The sequence below is a fragment of the Rhynchophorus ferrugineus genome, unplaced genomic scaffold (genome assembly GCF_030347505.1).
Source record: "Rhynchophorus ferrugineus isolate W39M unplaced genomic scaffold, kcgeb_rfMv2 rfM3, whole genome shotgun sequence".
NCBI lineage: Eukaryota > Metazoa > Arthropoda > Insecta > Coleoptera > Curculionidae > Rhynchophorus > Rhynchophorus ferrugineus.
The window spans coordinates 7,891,607-7,905,482 of record NW_027472582.1 but is presented as its reverse complement, the minus strand read 5'-3'; the positions used below and the strand labels follow the sequence as shown (position 1 = coordinate 7,905,482).

The 13,876-nt window shown below is 34.4% G+C and overlaps 1 protein-coding gene across 5 annotated transcripts in view; it reads left to right on the top strand.

The window, feature by feature from the left end:
- The first annotated feature begins 846 nt into the window (after window positions 1-846).
- The window catches only part of cut (homeobox protein, cut), a 94,337-nt gene continuing 81,307 nt past the window's right edge, over window positions 847-13,876 (top strand). For 4 of the 5 annotated variants that reach the window (XM_076400288.1, XM_076400287.1, XM_076400285.1 and 1 more), the window contains exon 1: window positions 850-1,482. In XM_076400288.1, coding sequence (XP_076256403.1) covers window positions 1,357-1,482 — 126 coding nt within the window. In that variant the 5' untranslated portion in view covers window positions 850-1,356. Of the gene's footprint in view, window positions 1,483-13,876 lie in introns of all 5 variants that reach the window. The other variant, XM_076400284.1, reaches the window with a different exon arrangement.

Below are 13,876 nucleotides of genomic sequence, written 5' to 3'. Positions count from 1 at the left end.
AAAAATTTATACTGTTATAAAATAACATATGTAAACATTACAATTTTTTAATGTTACTTATTCTTATAATCAGAATAGTAAGACTTATCACATGTAGTATTAAAATATTTCAATAAATATATTTACATTTTCTTGAATTATATAAACACGTAAACTAGGAAATTTAAAGCATATCACATCGAAAATCTTATAAAATCTTGAACGTTTTTCAAAATTGAAACACCAAGATCCTAATAAGAATCAAAACGAACACAACACTCACACCTTACCTCGTTGTTTTCACTTTATTTTGAAAAGAGATATGACGTAATTAAATAACTCTGGACTGAAGTCGCGGTTCTTTTTTAGCAGAGGTTCACTAAGATGGAGTCGGGAGAAATGATGAGGTCCTGATGAGGAAGGAAATCCCGCAAAACATAGGAGAAAAATCCGAACAAAAAAGCACGCCAGAAACAGGCCGAAAAAAAAAGACCAGGAACGTTTCCAGAGAAGCAGTCAGTCACATGCGCACCTTGTCCGTCCGCACACGTCCCCCCGAAAAAAAAACACAATACATATAAAATAAAGAGAGGGAAGGGGTAAACGGCTAGAAGTATACGCGCATATACTTCGATTTCTCGGAAAAAAGAAAATATATCCGAAGCACAGCAATCTTCCATTGGCCGGGCCAACTTCAGACAGACCGAAAACCGTTCAATCCGTCTTGCGACGGGTGCGAGCGAGAGGCGACGAGTCGGAACGCGGCCTAGAGGGCAGCACCTACCAACACGGGGGGCGGGGCGAGCGCGCCGATAGACAGAGACGACGAACAAGTGTGTAAAGTTGCACGGCGGAGTTCGGAATGACATTCAGTGCGGGGAAGTCTCTTCTCCGGTGAACACGTGATTGTCGAGAGGGAGTTTTCGACGAACGTCTGGAGACGACAAAGTAAACGCGCGGGACAAATCCAACCGAACGACATCGACTCTTTTCGGTGGTCTAACTATTGTTGTTTTTTTCGTATCGAGACGACGCGTTTCGGTTCTATTTATTTATTTGTATTTTTTTTTTGAACATTGAGTGACTTGTGATTGTTTTGATTTTCGGATTTTGAGCGCGTACGATGGAGACGCGGTCCTGCTGAAGTGTTCCTCCTCGCCCCCGTGCACGGACGCAATGTTCTTCTGAGGGTTCCGACCGGTCCGCGAAGAACCACACCGACCGACATGTTATGAACGCGCGGAGAACGCAGACCGAACCTGAACGCTTCTCCTGAACGGCCCTTCTGTTTTTGTTGTTGTTGTTATTGTTATTGTTGTTTCGAACGAACCTCCCCGAACCGACAAGCTGGCAGAGCTAGAGGAAAGATTGGTCTTGATGCAGCCAACCACGGCTGCCAACGTTCCTCCAAGCGGTGGAGAGATGGATCTGCAGGCGATGCAGAGCATGGAGTGGCTGTTCAAGAAGGAGAGGATTTATCTGCTGGCACAGTTTTGGCAACAGGTTAGTCCAGAGTCGAGATCTATGCAATCATCAACAAACGACTCGCCGAAAATTCCGATCTAAATTTAGAACACTGTTATCATCGAAGGAACGTCAACAGTTCAAAGTTCGGGACTTCCAAAATATGTCACAGATTCGAGTCCGATACCTTCGATCAGCTTCGCGATACCATAAAGTCTTTTTGAAATTTAAACATGTCCAAAAATAGGTTCCAATACGAGAAACTCTTTATATTCATGAATGTACAGATATACAGTTATTTCCTCCATCTCAATCTTCATACTTCAGAAAAACTAAGTTCGCCAAAAAAGTATCAACACTATATGTTCGCATATTTTAACAAACAAGACTTTAGGTTATACCAATCTCAACATGGTTCATAGTTCAGAACTGCGAAGTATATGAAAATCCTGTTAAACATAACTTTGCCAAATATCTATTCCCAATGATCGTTGTTAGTGTATCAACACACCTCTCCATACTCATCACGATATTATGATTTAATAGTCTGAGGGCTTAAAGCTACGTGAACGAAAATTAAATTAAATTTATCCAAAAATTTTACCCAATATCAGAAAAGTTAGTTTACGATGAGTATTGTGATCCAAAAAAAGTTCCATCATCATTTTTTTCGTCTCTGTTTAGTTACTTAGTTCCAATTCTATGACTCTCAACATCTTCGTAGTATCAATGTGAGACTCTGATGACTTTGAATTTTTAAACATGTCCAAAAGTAGAGTTTAATCTCAGAAAAGTTTACTAAAAATATTATCAACACTTTTCGCTGCTTTTTTTTCGTCTCTGCTTATTTAGTTGTAATTCTATGACATTCAATATTTTCGTGATTTGAAAGTGAAACCCTGATTACTTAAGAATTTTAGAAAATTTAGAAATTTAGAATTTTAAAACATGCCCAAAAATAGAGTGTAACATATCAAAAGTTTATCTTCTAGTTAGTTTAGAACTTCAGTTTAATTTTAACTTTGATGTCTTAAAATTCAAAGATTCGTATTTGTATTCAGTATACCAAAACTTTGTTAATATCGAAAATTGATGTCCTGTCTTGCTAGTCCTAAACTTTTTTAGTTTCAAAATTTCTGAAAATTTATAGTATTTAACTTCGTCAGTTATCTATTCGTATTTGCTTTATTTCGAAGCTTCAGTATTCTGTCAATTTTCACCAGTTAATGTTCTTCATATTTTCTAATTATATCTTCTCTGGGAACCGAAAAAAGACACACACAACGTCAGTCAGTGTTCTAAAGATTTTAGTTTTTTTTTAGTTATGTCCACAAACCTGATGACAAATATATTTACCAGTCGTTTAACACTTCTTAATATATCAACCGTATAATTAACTGTTGGTGTGTCTATTTATAGTCGATTTTTTCGAAAAATTTACGATCTCATTTCGAAGTTCCAGTTTTCCGGATAATTAAATTAGCGTCCGCTAGCCGTCAGTGGATATCTCCCCGAAAGTTCCTTCTGATGTCAATCCGGACTGGATATTTTAATTAGTCACTGGAATTCGAAACGACTTCATTGACACCGCCATCGATCACCACAATCGAAACCGTTTCATTGTCCGTCCAGTTTTTCCTTCCAGGCCACATGACGAATGGTGGTTTTGTTTTTTGATTTGGTTCGTTGAAAAAAGCGACAGTCTGCGGCTTTGGCCGAAAAAATTATAACTGAAGAACAAGCTCATATCGATCCTATTTAAAGTTGTTGATAATCAATGCGGTTTGGACATCCTGTCGAACAAGCGACTGGAGATGATTAGTCGGATATCGATGACCAAGTTTAAAACTTAAAAACAAACGATATATTTCAGAGCGAGTATATATTGGGTAAAAAGACACGAAACATCAAAAAGACTCATTATATTTTTATTCATTTGGATTATATCGAAATAGAACTTAGTATACTTTTGATTATGCCAATCTCGACATAGTTCATAGTTCAGAAGTGTGAAGATATAGATCTATCAAGTATTTACTCCCAGTGATCGTTGTGAGTGTATCAATATTTATCTCGACATGCTCTTTTTTGTTTTGTTTTTTTTAAATTTGATTCGTATTAGACCGAAAAAGTTATTACTGAAGAACAAGCTCGCTCGCAGTGATCCTATTTAAAGTTGTTGATAATCAGGGCGGTTTGAACATCCGAATATTGTCGAACAAATCCTGATGACTAGGTTTAAATCTTAAAAACAAACGATATATTTCAGAGCGAGTATATATTGGGTAAAAAGACACGAAACATCAAAAAGACTCATTACATTTTTATTCATTTGGATTATATCGAAATAGAACATAGTATACTTTTGATTATACCAATCTCGACATAGTTCATAGTTCAGAACTGTGAAGATATAGATCTATCAAATATTTACTCCCAGTGATCGTTGTGAGTGTATCAATATTTATCTCGACATGCTCTTTTTTGTTTTAAATTTGATTCGTATTAGACCGAAAAAGTTATTACTGAAGAACAAGCTCACTCGCAGTGATTCTATTTAAAGTTGTTGATAATCAGGGCGGTTTGAACATCCTGTCGAACAAATCCTGATGACTAGGTTTAAATCTTAAAAACAAACAATATATTTCAGAGCGAGTATATATTGGGTAAAAAGACACGAAACATCAAAAAGACTCATTATATTTTTATTCATTTGGATTATATCGAAATAGAACTTAGTATATATACTTTTGATTATGCCAATCTCGACATAGTTCATAGTTCAGAACTGTGAAGATATAGATCTATCAAGTATTTACTCCCAGTGATCGTTGTGAGTGTATCAATATTTATCTCGACATGCTCTTTTTTGTTTTGTTTTTTTTTAATTTGATTCGTATTAGACCGAAAAAGTTATTACTGAAGAACAAGCTCACTCGCAGTGATTCTATTTAAAGTTGTTGATAATCAGGGCGGTTTGAACATCCGAATATTGTCGAACAAATCCTGATGACTAGGTTTAAATCTTAAAAACAAACGATATATTTCAGAGCGAGTATATATTGGGTAAAAAGACACGAAACATCAAAAAGACTCATTATATTTTTATTCATTTGGATTATATCGAAATAGAACATAGTATACTTTTGATTATGTCAATCTCGACATAGTTTATAGTTCAGAACTGTGAAGATATAGATTTACCAAGTATTTATTCCCAGTGATCGTTGTGAGTGTATCAATATTTATCTCGACATGCTCTTTTTTGTTTTGTTTTTTTTAAATTTGATTCGTATTAGACCGAAAAAGTTATTACTGAAGAACAAGCTCGCTCGCAGTGATCCGATTTAAAGTTGTTGATAATCAGAGCGGTTTGAAAATCCTGTCGAAGAAATCCTGATGACTAGGTTTAAATCTTAAAAACAAACGATATATTTCAGAGCGAGTATATATTGGGTAAAAAGACACGAAACATCAAAAAGACTCATTACATTTTTATTCATTTGGATTATATCGAAATAGAACATAGTATACTTTTGATTATGCCAATCTCCACATAGTTCATAGTTCAGAACTGTGAAGATATAGATTTACCAAGTATTTATTCCCAGTGATCGTTGTGAGTGTATCAATATTTATCTCGACATGCTCTTTTTTGTTTTGTTTTTTTTTTAATTTGATTCCTATTAGACCGAAAAAGTTGTTACTGAAGAACAAGCTCACTCGCAGTGATCCTATTTAAAGTTGTTGATAATCAGGGCGGTTTGAACATCCTGTCGAACAAATCCTGATGACCAGATTTAAATCTTAAAAACAAACGATATATTTCAGAGCGAACATATACTCGGTAAAAAGACACGAGAATCATTACCCGAAACATCAAAAAGTCTCATTATATTTTTACACCTGTCATTTCGACGCTATCGAAATAGAACAGAGACGACGGGCGAGCAGGAGCAAGGTGGAACGACGATCGTTCTTTGTTTTCTCGACGTCACCATCAGCGAGAATGTTTTAATAATTAATACTGACGATCGTTCGCGAAAGGAGTAACAACAATACCGGTCGTTTTAATGGATACTTGGCACAGAAATCTAGCCAGCGTCCCCAAACCTTCTGTCGGTCGGGAATTGTGTCGGATTTTGCCGAAAATATTCGAAAGGAAAAAAAATGCCAGGGATTCTTTCTCGGTTCTCTCGGCGGAAAGGTATCTGTTTATTTCTGGTGATCGGTTAAAAAATCACGATGCGTGTCCCGACCGTCTATATATACTCGGAGACATATATCAGGATGCTGTATCAATAGGATTATTAATGTTTAAAAATAATACGAATATTTGTGGACGGAATCTATTTTTCGATGGAAAACAACCGAGTTTCTTGATGATGTAGGTGTTGTCAACATGTTGGGACGCTTTAGACAAGATAACCGAATGAGTCAGATAGTTTTGGCAGCTGTACAATGCAATTTTTTCGGTCGGATTCTTCGCATTCCTCTCGCTCTCCGCGCAAAACAATTCATACACAAGTTATTGGTGATGCCGCGACATAAAATAAATCAGTCATTAATTGCTCCGACCACTGTTTGTGTTCCCGACAATGTATCATCATCAATATTTCAGGATTTTGCCAGGAAAATGACATAATTTGAAATATCTAAAACGATAAACTCTTCAGAAATATATTTTACGTAAAATTAAAGAACACAATTTCAATTAATGTAAAGTCAAACAAAAATAGACACATATTTCCTCCAATTTCACGGTAAAACTTAATTATTTAGTAAAAATGCTGATATTTTATTCTATTTCTAATTCTAAGTTATGTTCAAGTTTGTAATATTGCAAAATCACTGTACTGTATTTATACTTTTATAACCAAGATTTTTATTTAAATACTCGATTAAAAATCATCAATAACAATTTTCTATGAGGATAAATCTGATTCTGGTGATACAAATTTTATCTCTCTACAAAAAATTATATAATTTCAACTATATCGTGTATAGTCCACACGATTTAACCCACATTACACCATGTGTTACACAGTCCTAGTATTCACCAGTCCTCCAATTTCACAGTAAAACTTAATTATTTAATTAAAATGCTGATATTTTATTCTATTTCTAATTCTAAGTTATGTTCAAGTTTGTAATATTGCAAAATCACTGTACTGTATTTCTACTTTTATAACCAACATTTTTATTTAAATACTCGATCAAAAAACATCAATAACAATTTTCCATGATGATAAATCTGATTCTGGTGATACAAATTTTATCTCTCTACAAAAATTTATATAATTTCAATTATATCGTGTATAGTCCACACGATTTAACCCACATTACACCATGTGTTACACAGTCCTAGTATTCACCAGTCCTCCAATTTCAGAGTAAAAAAAACTTAATTATTTAATAAAAATGGTGATATTTTATTCTATTTCTAATTCTAAGTCATGTTCAAGTTTATAATAATGCAAAATCATTGTACTGTATTTCTACTTTTATAACCAACATTTTTATTTTAATACTCGATTAAAAATAATCAATAACAATTTTCCATGATGATAAATCAACTATATCGTGTATAGTCCACATGATTTAACCTACATTACACCATGTGTTACACAGTCCTAGTATTCACCAGTCCTCCAATTTCAGAGTAAAAAAAACTTAATTATTTAATAAAAATGGTGATATTTTATTCTATTTCTAATTCTAAGTCATGTTCAAGTTTATAATAATGCAAAATCATTGTACTGTATTTCTACTTTTATAACCAACATTTTTATTTAAATACTCGATTAAAAATCATCAATAACTATTTTCCATGATGATAAGTCTGATTCTGGTGATACAAATTTTATCTCTCTACAAAAAATTATATAATTTCAACTATATCGTGTATAGTCCACATGATTTAACCCACATTACACCATGTGTTACACAGTCCTAGTATTCACCAGTCCTCCAATTTCAGAGTAAAAAAAACTTAATTATTTAATAAAAATGGTGATATTTTATTCTATTTCTAATTCTAAGTCATGTTCAAGTTTATAATAATGCAAAATCATTGTACTGTATTTCTACTTTTATAACCAACATTTTTATTTAATACTCGATTAAAAATAATCAATAACAATTTTCCATGATGATAAATCTGATTCTGGTGATACAAATTTTATCTCTCTACAAAAATTTATATAATTTCAACTATATCGTGTATAGTTCACATGATTTAACCTACATTACACCATGTGTTACACAGTCCTAGTATTCACCAGTCCTTCAATTTCACAGTAAAACTTAATTATTTAATAAAATTACTGATATTTTATTCTATTTCTAATTCTAAGTTATGTTCAAGTTTATAATATTGCAAAATCACTGTACTGTATTTCTACTTTTATAACCAACATTTTTATTTAAATACTCGATTAAAAATCATCAATAACAATTTTCCATGATGATAAATCTGATTCTGGTGATACAAATTTTATCTCTCTACAAAAAATTATATAATTTCAACTATATCGTGTATAGTCCACATGATTTAACCTACATTACACCATGTGTTACACAGTCCTAGTATCACCAACGTGACACAAAAAAATAATACATCGAAAGCCCCAACACCAATAATCTTCGCCCATTTGTTAGGATATATACACACTCACCATGTAAATACAATCTAAAAATATAATCAAAACTAAAACATAACAGTAATTTTGCTATTAAATTTAAAAGAGACAGATTAACAAGAAACGTGTTCAACAACTAGATGCTTTACTGTTTTAATTGCTTATTGTTTGTACTATGTTTGGTTTAATTTTGAAATAAAATTCAGTTTCACAAAACTTGCGTTATAATTGATTTATTCTTCCGTACATTGAGAAATAACGTTGAGCGTTGAAATTAAAATAAACGCTGATTAAGTTGTCAATAAATACCATTTTAATTAATCACTGAACCAAATGAGCTGCTATAAAAACCGCAAAAAATTATTGTTGTTCAAATATATGGTTATATTTTACAACATAAACAGTGTCAGTTTTGAAACATATTCTGAAAAAAAAAACTGATATTTTAATGGTAATTAGTACCGAATACTTCTAGCAATTGTTTATGTTTTAAGGTTTTAAGTATCTATTCTTATATTATTATTCTTTCTTGGTTAAGAATCATAATTACTTAGAGATATGTTCAAAAAGTATAATGGTTATTTTCGAAGATAATTTCTTAGGTTGCTTAAGCAGTTCTTAGGCTGGTATGGAAATCATTACAGATTTTTTTTACGAGACTAATTTGTAGATATTCTAAAGCTTCTATACCCTATTTTTATTTTAATTTATTACATTGCTACTAGTCGTTGTTACTACAGACTAACCTACGATTTGTCTTTACAATAACTTAGATCTAGATATATATTTAGGAGGACCCATCGGCCCTATCTCGGTCTCTGGTGAAATAATGTTTATACATGTCACTGCTGTATTTTTTATTATATGCACCTCACTACACAACACTACACAAGATCAAATAGTTTCAGTCTTTTGAGTTTGTGTCCTGTTCAATGTTGACATGAGAATCGAGTGTGTCCTCATGTCTTCTTGCAATTCTCTTGATTTCCTAACAGTCGGTGTCTGAAGGTCTCGGTATAAATAATTTATTGTTATTACTTATTAAAAATCATAACAACTTTGAAATTTGGCTCAGAAACATTGTAGTGCAGTTATTTTGTGGTGTTTTAAAATAAATATGAAACAATGTTCATGTTCAAACAATGTGTTGAATGCAGTTATTAGGTTTACGAGGAAATAGTCTTACGGATTACATTTTTACAAAAATTATTTGCAAATATTCCAAAAGATTATTGTATTAAAATTATTTGGGTAGTAGTTTCAGTGATAATCAGTTCTATTTGAGCGTTTTAAGGAATAAAATAGTTATTCGTTTGGCAAGAAAATAATTACGGATTTCCGATCAGAATTATTTGACTGTCTCCGTTAAAAATAAAATGGACACTGATCAAGTCAAGACACCAACGGAGGGATGCAGCTCGGAACAACAGCTCCGCGCGATGATTCAAAGGGATTAACGTCGAATACGTCGCGGGTTATTTTAAAACGTGCCCGTCGAGCTCGATCCCATCGATTCCGGATAAGTATCCGAGCGAAATCTGGAGGAAATTAACTGATATTTACGAGGAAAATATCCAGATTAAGGAGGAGCCGTCACGAGTCGGGGTCCCGTCTTGTAGTTTTTTAATTCTGCGGCTTCGGCCCGTGTAAAAAATAGACCGGGAGATTAAGGGGAAGGCCTCGGGGACCGGGGAAGATTGATGCGCGTCTTTGTCACAAATTGGGCTCGTTTGATGTCTCCTGTGCGCGAGTGATGCCCGCTGCTGCGGCGTTAAAAGAACGGGTCGGTGTCATGTGGGGCCCGATGGGTTCATCCAAGCAACGTCACGGTGCGAGACTCCTGCAACAACCTCGATTGTGTATGGTAATATATGTCAATAAAGCAAACTGATATTTATATGTTTCGTGACATTCTTAGTTATAGGTATCGGTTACATTTGTAACATTTAACGGCTGATTTATAGGTTTCGATTCTTGCCGCTGCGACTGTCGAGACCGCAGGAATCGGTAATGTTGCAAATCGTCTCGCGTATTCTAATAAATACCACTGTTGGGAAAAAAGGTTATTTGCTGCTATTTTGAGTTATAACTCGAAGAAGCGATACCTACTATGTTTAATGTCTTTTAGCGTTTTTTTAAACTTCAAAAATCATCATTCAAAATGTATAGGTTACAAAAGGCGTTTACATTACACTTTTGAGCAAATACAGTCTAATTTATCAAAACATCGATATTTCCATCAACTTCTTCATATCAGAAATCAATATTTTTTTCCAAAATTAATATTAAATTAAGCTACACAAATAAAGTTATGAGCAACACTCTACACTATACAAGTACGAGTAGTTTGTTTGGTTTCAATCTTGTGATTTCCTGAATGTTATCCGGTACCTGTATTGCTATTTCATGTTCACCTTATTTCATGTTTTAAGACGAAATCGTGGATAACTTCGTGGATCTATCATATTTCATTCCATATTTGCACATATAGATCATTCCATATTTGCACCCCCAAAAATTGAAATTAATGATTATTAATATAGAATTGTTAACAAAAACACTTTTGAAGACATTAAGGAGTATCCATTTAACTATTTTTAGCTTACTACTACACGTACTTATTATGCATACTAGGTATTCTACAAAAAAGGCAATTAAACTGAAGGAAGTAATAGGTAACTCTTTGTCCTCTTATGTTATTGGTTTTTCCTGGAATAAAACGTCAGAATGAAGCCAGGAAATGTTTCCAATTAAACATTAATCTAATAATACTAACGTTTAGAGAATCCTCCGAGGAATGGGTTCTAATCAAATCACATTTGATTTGATTTTTGAGTATACACGATACCTGGCGCACTTCTTATGGATTGGACATTTTTTCATATATCAGTATTTACTGAATACACATATCACAATAACATCGTTCGTGTCAAAACATTATATTTACTTTATTAATTATAAAAAAATACTTTCCGCATCTATGCCACTCCATGGTCTATGAAACTCGACCAGACAAAAAAATAACTTCACCATTGCCGATACAACAACAGATAACTTTCGTGCTTCGTATTGGTCTTGCGTTTTTTTTTTTATTTCGAACGAAGGTCACCGAATTTTCGTCCAAGTGCTCGGTCAGCTTTCGTCCCTTTCGTGGGCATCTTGTTCCCGCCAGTTTCGAGGATAGGCCGCGCGGGGGCGCCAGCTGCCGGCGATGCAGGGGATGTTTCGACCCTCGTGTCGGCGCTCGCTTCATTCTGGCGGTCGGCGTCGAGGCGCGACGTCAAGCGTCCGTCGAATTCCACGCGAAAAAAAATTGAATCACAATAAATTTACATGCGGTTATCGAACAAAATCGAATTGGGTATTCTTATTGAGATCTGCTTTCACTCTTCTTTTTTTCGGTTATTTCGGGAGACGATAAATTTCGCACCGTGTCGTTGGAGGATGGTCGTTAATTAATCACGACGAAACAACACAAATACGATATGGGTATCCCACGGTGAACCGCATGGGTTCAAACGTATATATCGCGCGCCAAACACGAGGAAAGTGTCGCCCGGCCTTGTCCCCCGAAGATTGCAACCAACCCGCTTGTTTATAGACTGTTGCTTGCCTTCGGTCCCATTACTTTTCCGTAAGAATCGACGGACCCCCATATGCACGCAACCAACAATACACTATCCTACCCTTAACAGTCATCAGTGTCCGATCAGTAATCGGATCTAGTCGATGCATCTTGAGAGTATAAATAAACCCCCATCAATTTTTCTAAACAAGAATGGAGAATTTATTCATTTTAATTTTTTCGTCAGAATAATGCTTCAGCTTTACAATCTCTACTCTTTTACTGTATATATGAAGTAATCAGATGAATTAATGCCGGGCGAATAAGGCAGGTAGAACGAGGCATCTCATTTAGTCATTTCCATGTAGATTTCACATGTTTTTTAACAAGTGGTCGAACGTATTTTAAATCACTTCACACATTTCTGCTGAAAAAACTGATCGTTTATTTAAATGTTCAACACAAAAACATATATTTAAATCTATAATAACTAACAAGATTCTTCTAACAAGATTGAGTTTTCATACGTTTTCATATTTTACTATCAATCAACACTTATCAATTATAATTTTCTTCGATTTTAAAGAAGCTTTGGCAAACTGGCAACACGCGACTGACGACCAAATCTCTACAAAACTTTAAAAATCGAGATTTTTTGGTCTCTTCCAGTATTATTTCTTATTATGAATCTGACTTACAATGTCATATATTAATTATGTTGAATGTCTAAATATGTCTCCATATTTTTTAACAACGATTGGGAGTTTATTAATTTTTCGTCATATTTTTCATCAATGTTTCAGTTTTGCAATCTTCTCTTTTACTCTAATTATGAAGTAAACCATCAAAGGATGATGACTTGCTAGGACTTCATTAATTTGAACCATCCTAACCATTTTTTAATAGCACTCAATGCTCTTCAACTATTTTTTTTTTCGATTTTAAGATCGTTTCACGTTCGTGAAATATATATGAAAATTTCATTGGCATTTCCAACAGTAGGGAATCTTTGTTTTCGAAACCCCATAAATTTTGACCCAGTAAACGAATAACGTTTATTTTTATAGGGTCTGTTTTAAGAATCTATACCTTTCACACGCGCTATAGTATGGCTTCATTGAACAATCATCGCCGGATAAATAACACGTTAAAGTAATCTATAAGGAAAAACCGAAATTACTTTTTTCTGAATTTCTCTTTTTGGACCCCCCCCCTCCACTCCCGCCACTTTCCGATCCGAGCGACACCGGCATCGTATCGGAAAAAAAAACTCCCTCTCCCTGTTCCATATCAAAGGTCCTTTTAATTTCCTACGCGAGATGGACAATAAAACCGGCCGACAATTAATTTTCCCGAGCTGAAGTCGGTAGAGCACCCCGCGCGCCCCCCTCCCCTTCCCCCTGGCGGTGACCGACGCGCGAAAACAAAAAAATACATTCGTCCCAGTCGTCAAAAAACGAATTCATATAAAAATCTGATATATTCAATGGCATATCTCGGAACGAGGAGGGAGGGCAAGGCGAGCTGGGGCCGCGGGGCGGAGGAGGGGGAGGGGGTCAATAAATTTACCGCCCCATGGAATCGCGGAAGGATGGGGTTGAGTATTGTTCAGAGACGGACCGGTGATTTCTGACGCTTTCTCTCTCTCTCTCTCTCTACTAACTTTTCATTTATTATTGTATATATATTTTTTGTTAATGTATTTCACTGACATCGTGTCCCAGTTTCTCTTACGTGCTGTTCTGGTCATTCTCACTTCCTAAAGTCTCTTAACCCGCCTTGCTTCTTTCACGCGGCCTCAGTGACCCACCCACCAACTGAGGAGCTGTCTTCTTTCTATGACATTGTTTCATAGATTTTTTGTTGAAATCTTTTCTTATTTCAGTGTCTCTTACTCTTCTCACCCATAATAATCATACAAGAGTAAATAAAAAACGAAACCAAAACAAACTTTACCAAAATGTTGAAACAAATAAATATAAAGAAAGAAAGTGCTGACATTTTAAACACAGGAAAAAAGAACGGTATTAATTTCAAAGTGATAGTTACAACCAAAAAATGAATTAAACATTTTTTGCCTTAATAAGTATCAGTTCTCTTTTCAGCTTTTCTCTACTCAATGATTTTTTTTTAATAATTTCTTACTAGTGTTTATGTTATGTTAATATTGTTTATTTATAACTGAGCGATATTTGGAGTTTTGTGTCGCCAGTAATAAACAAATAAA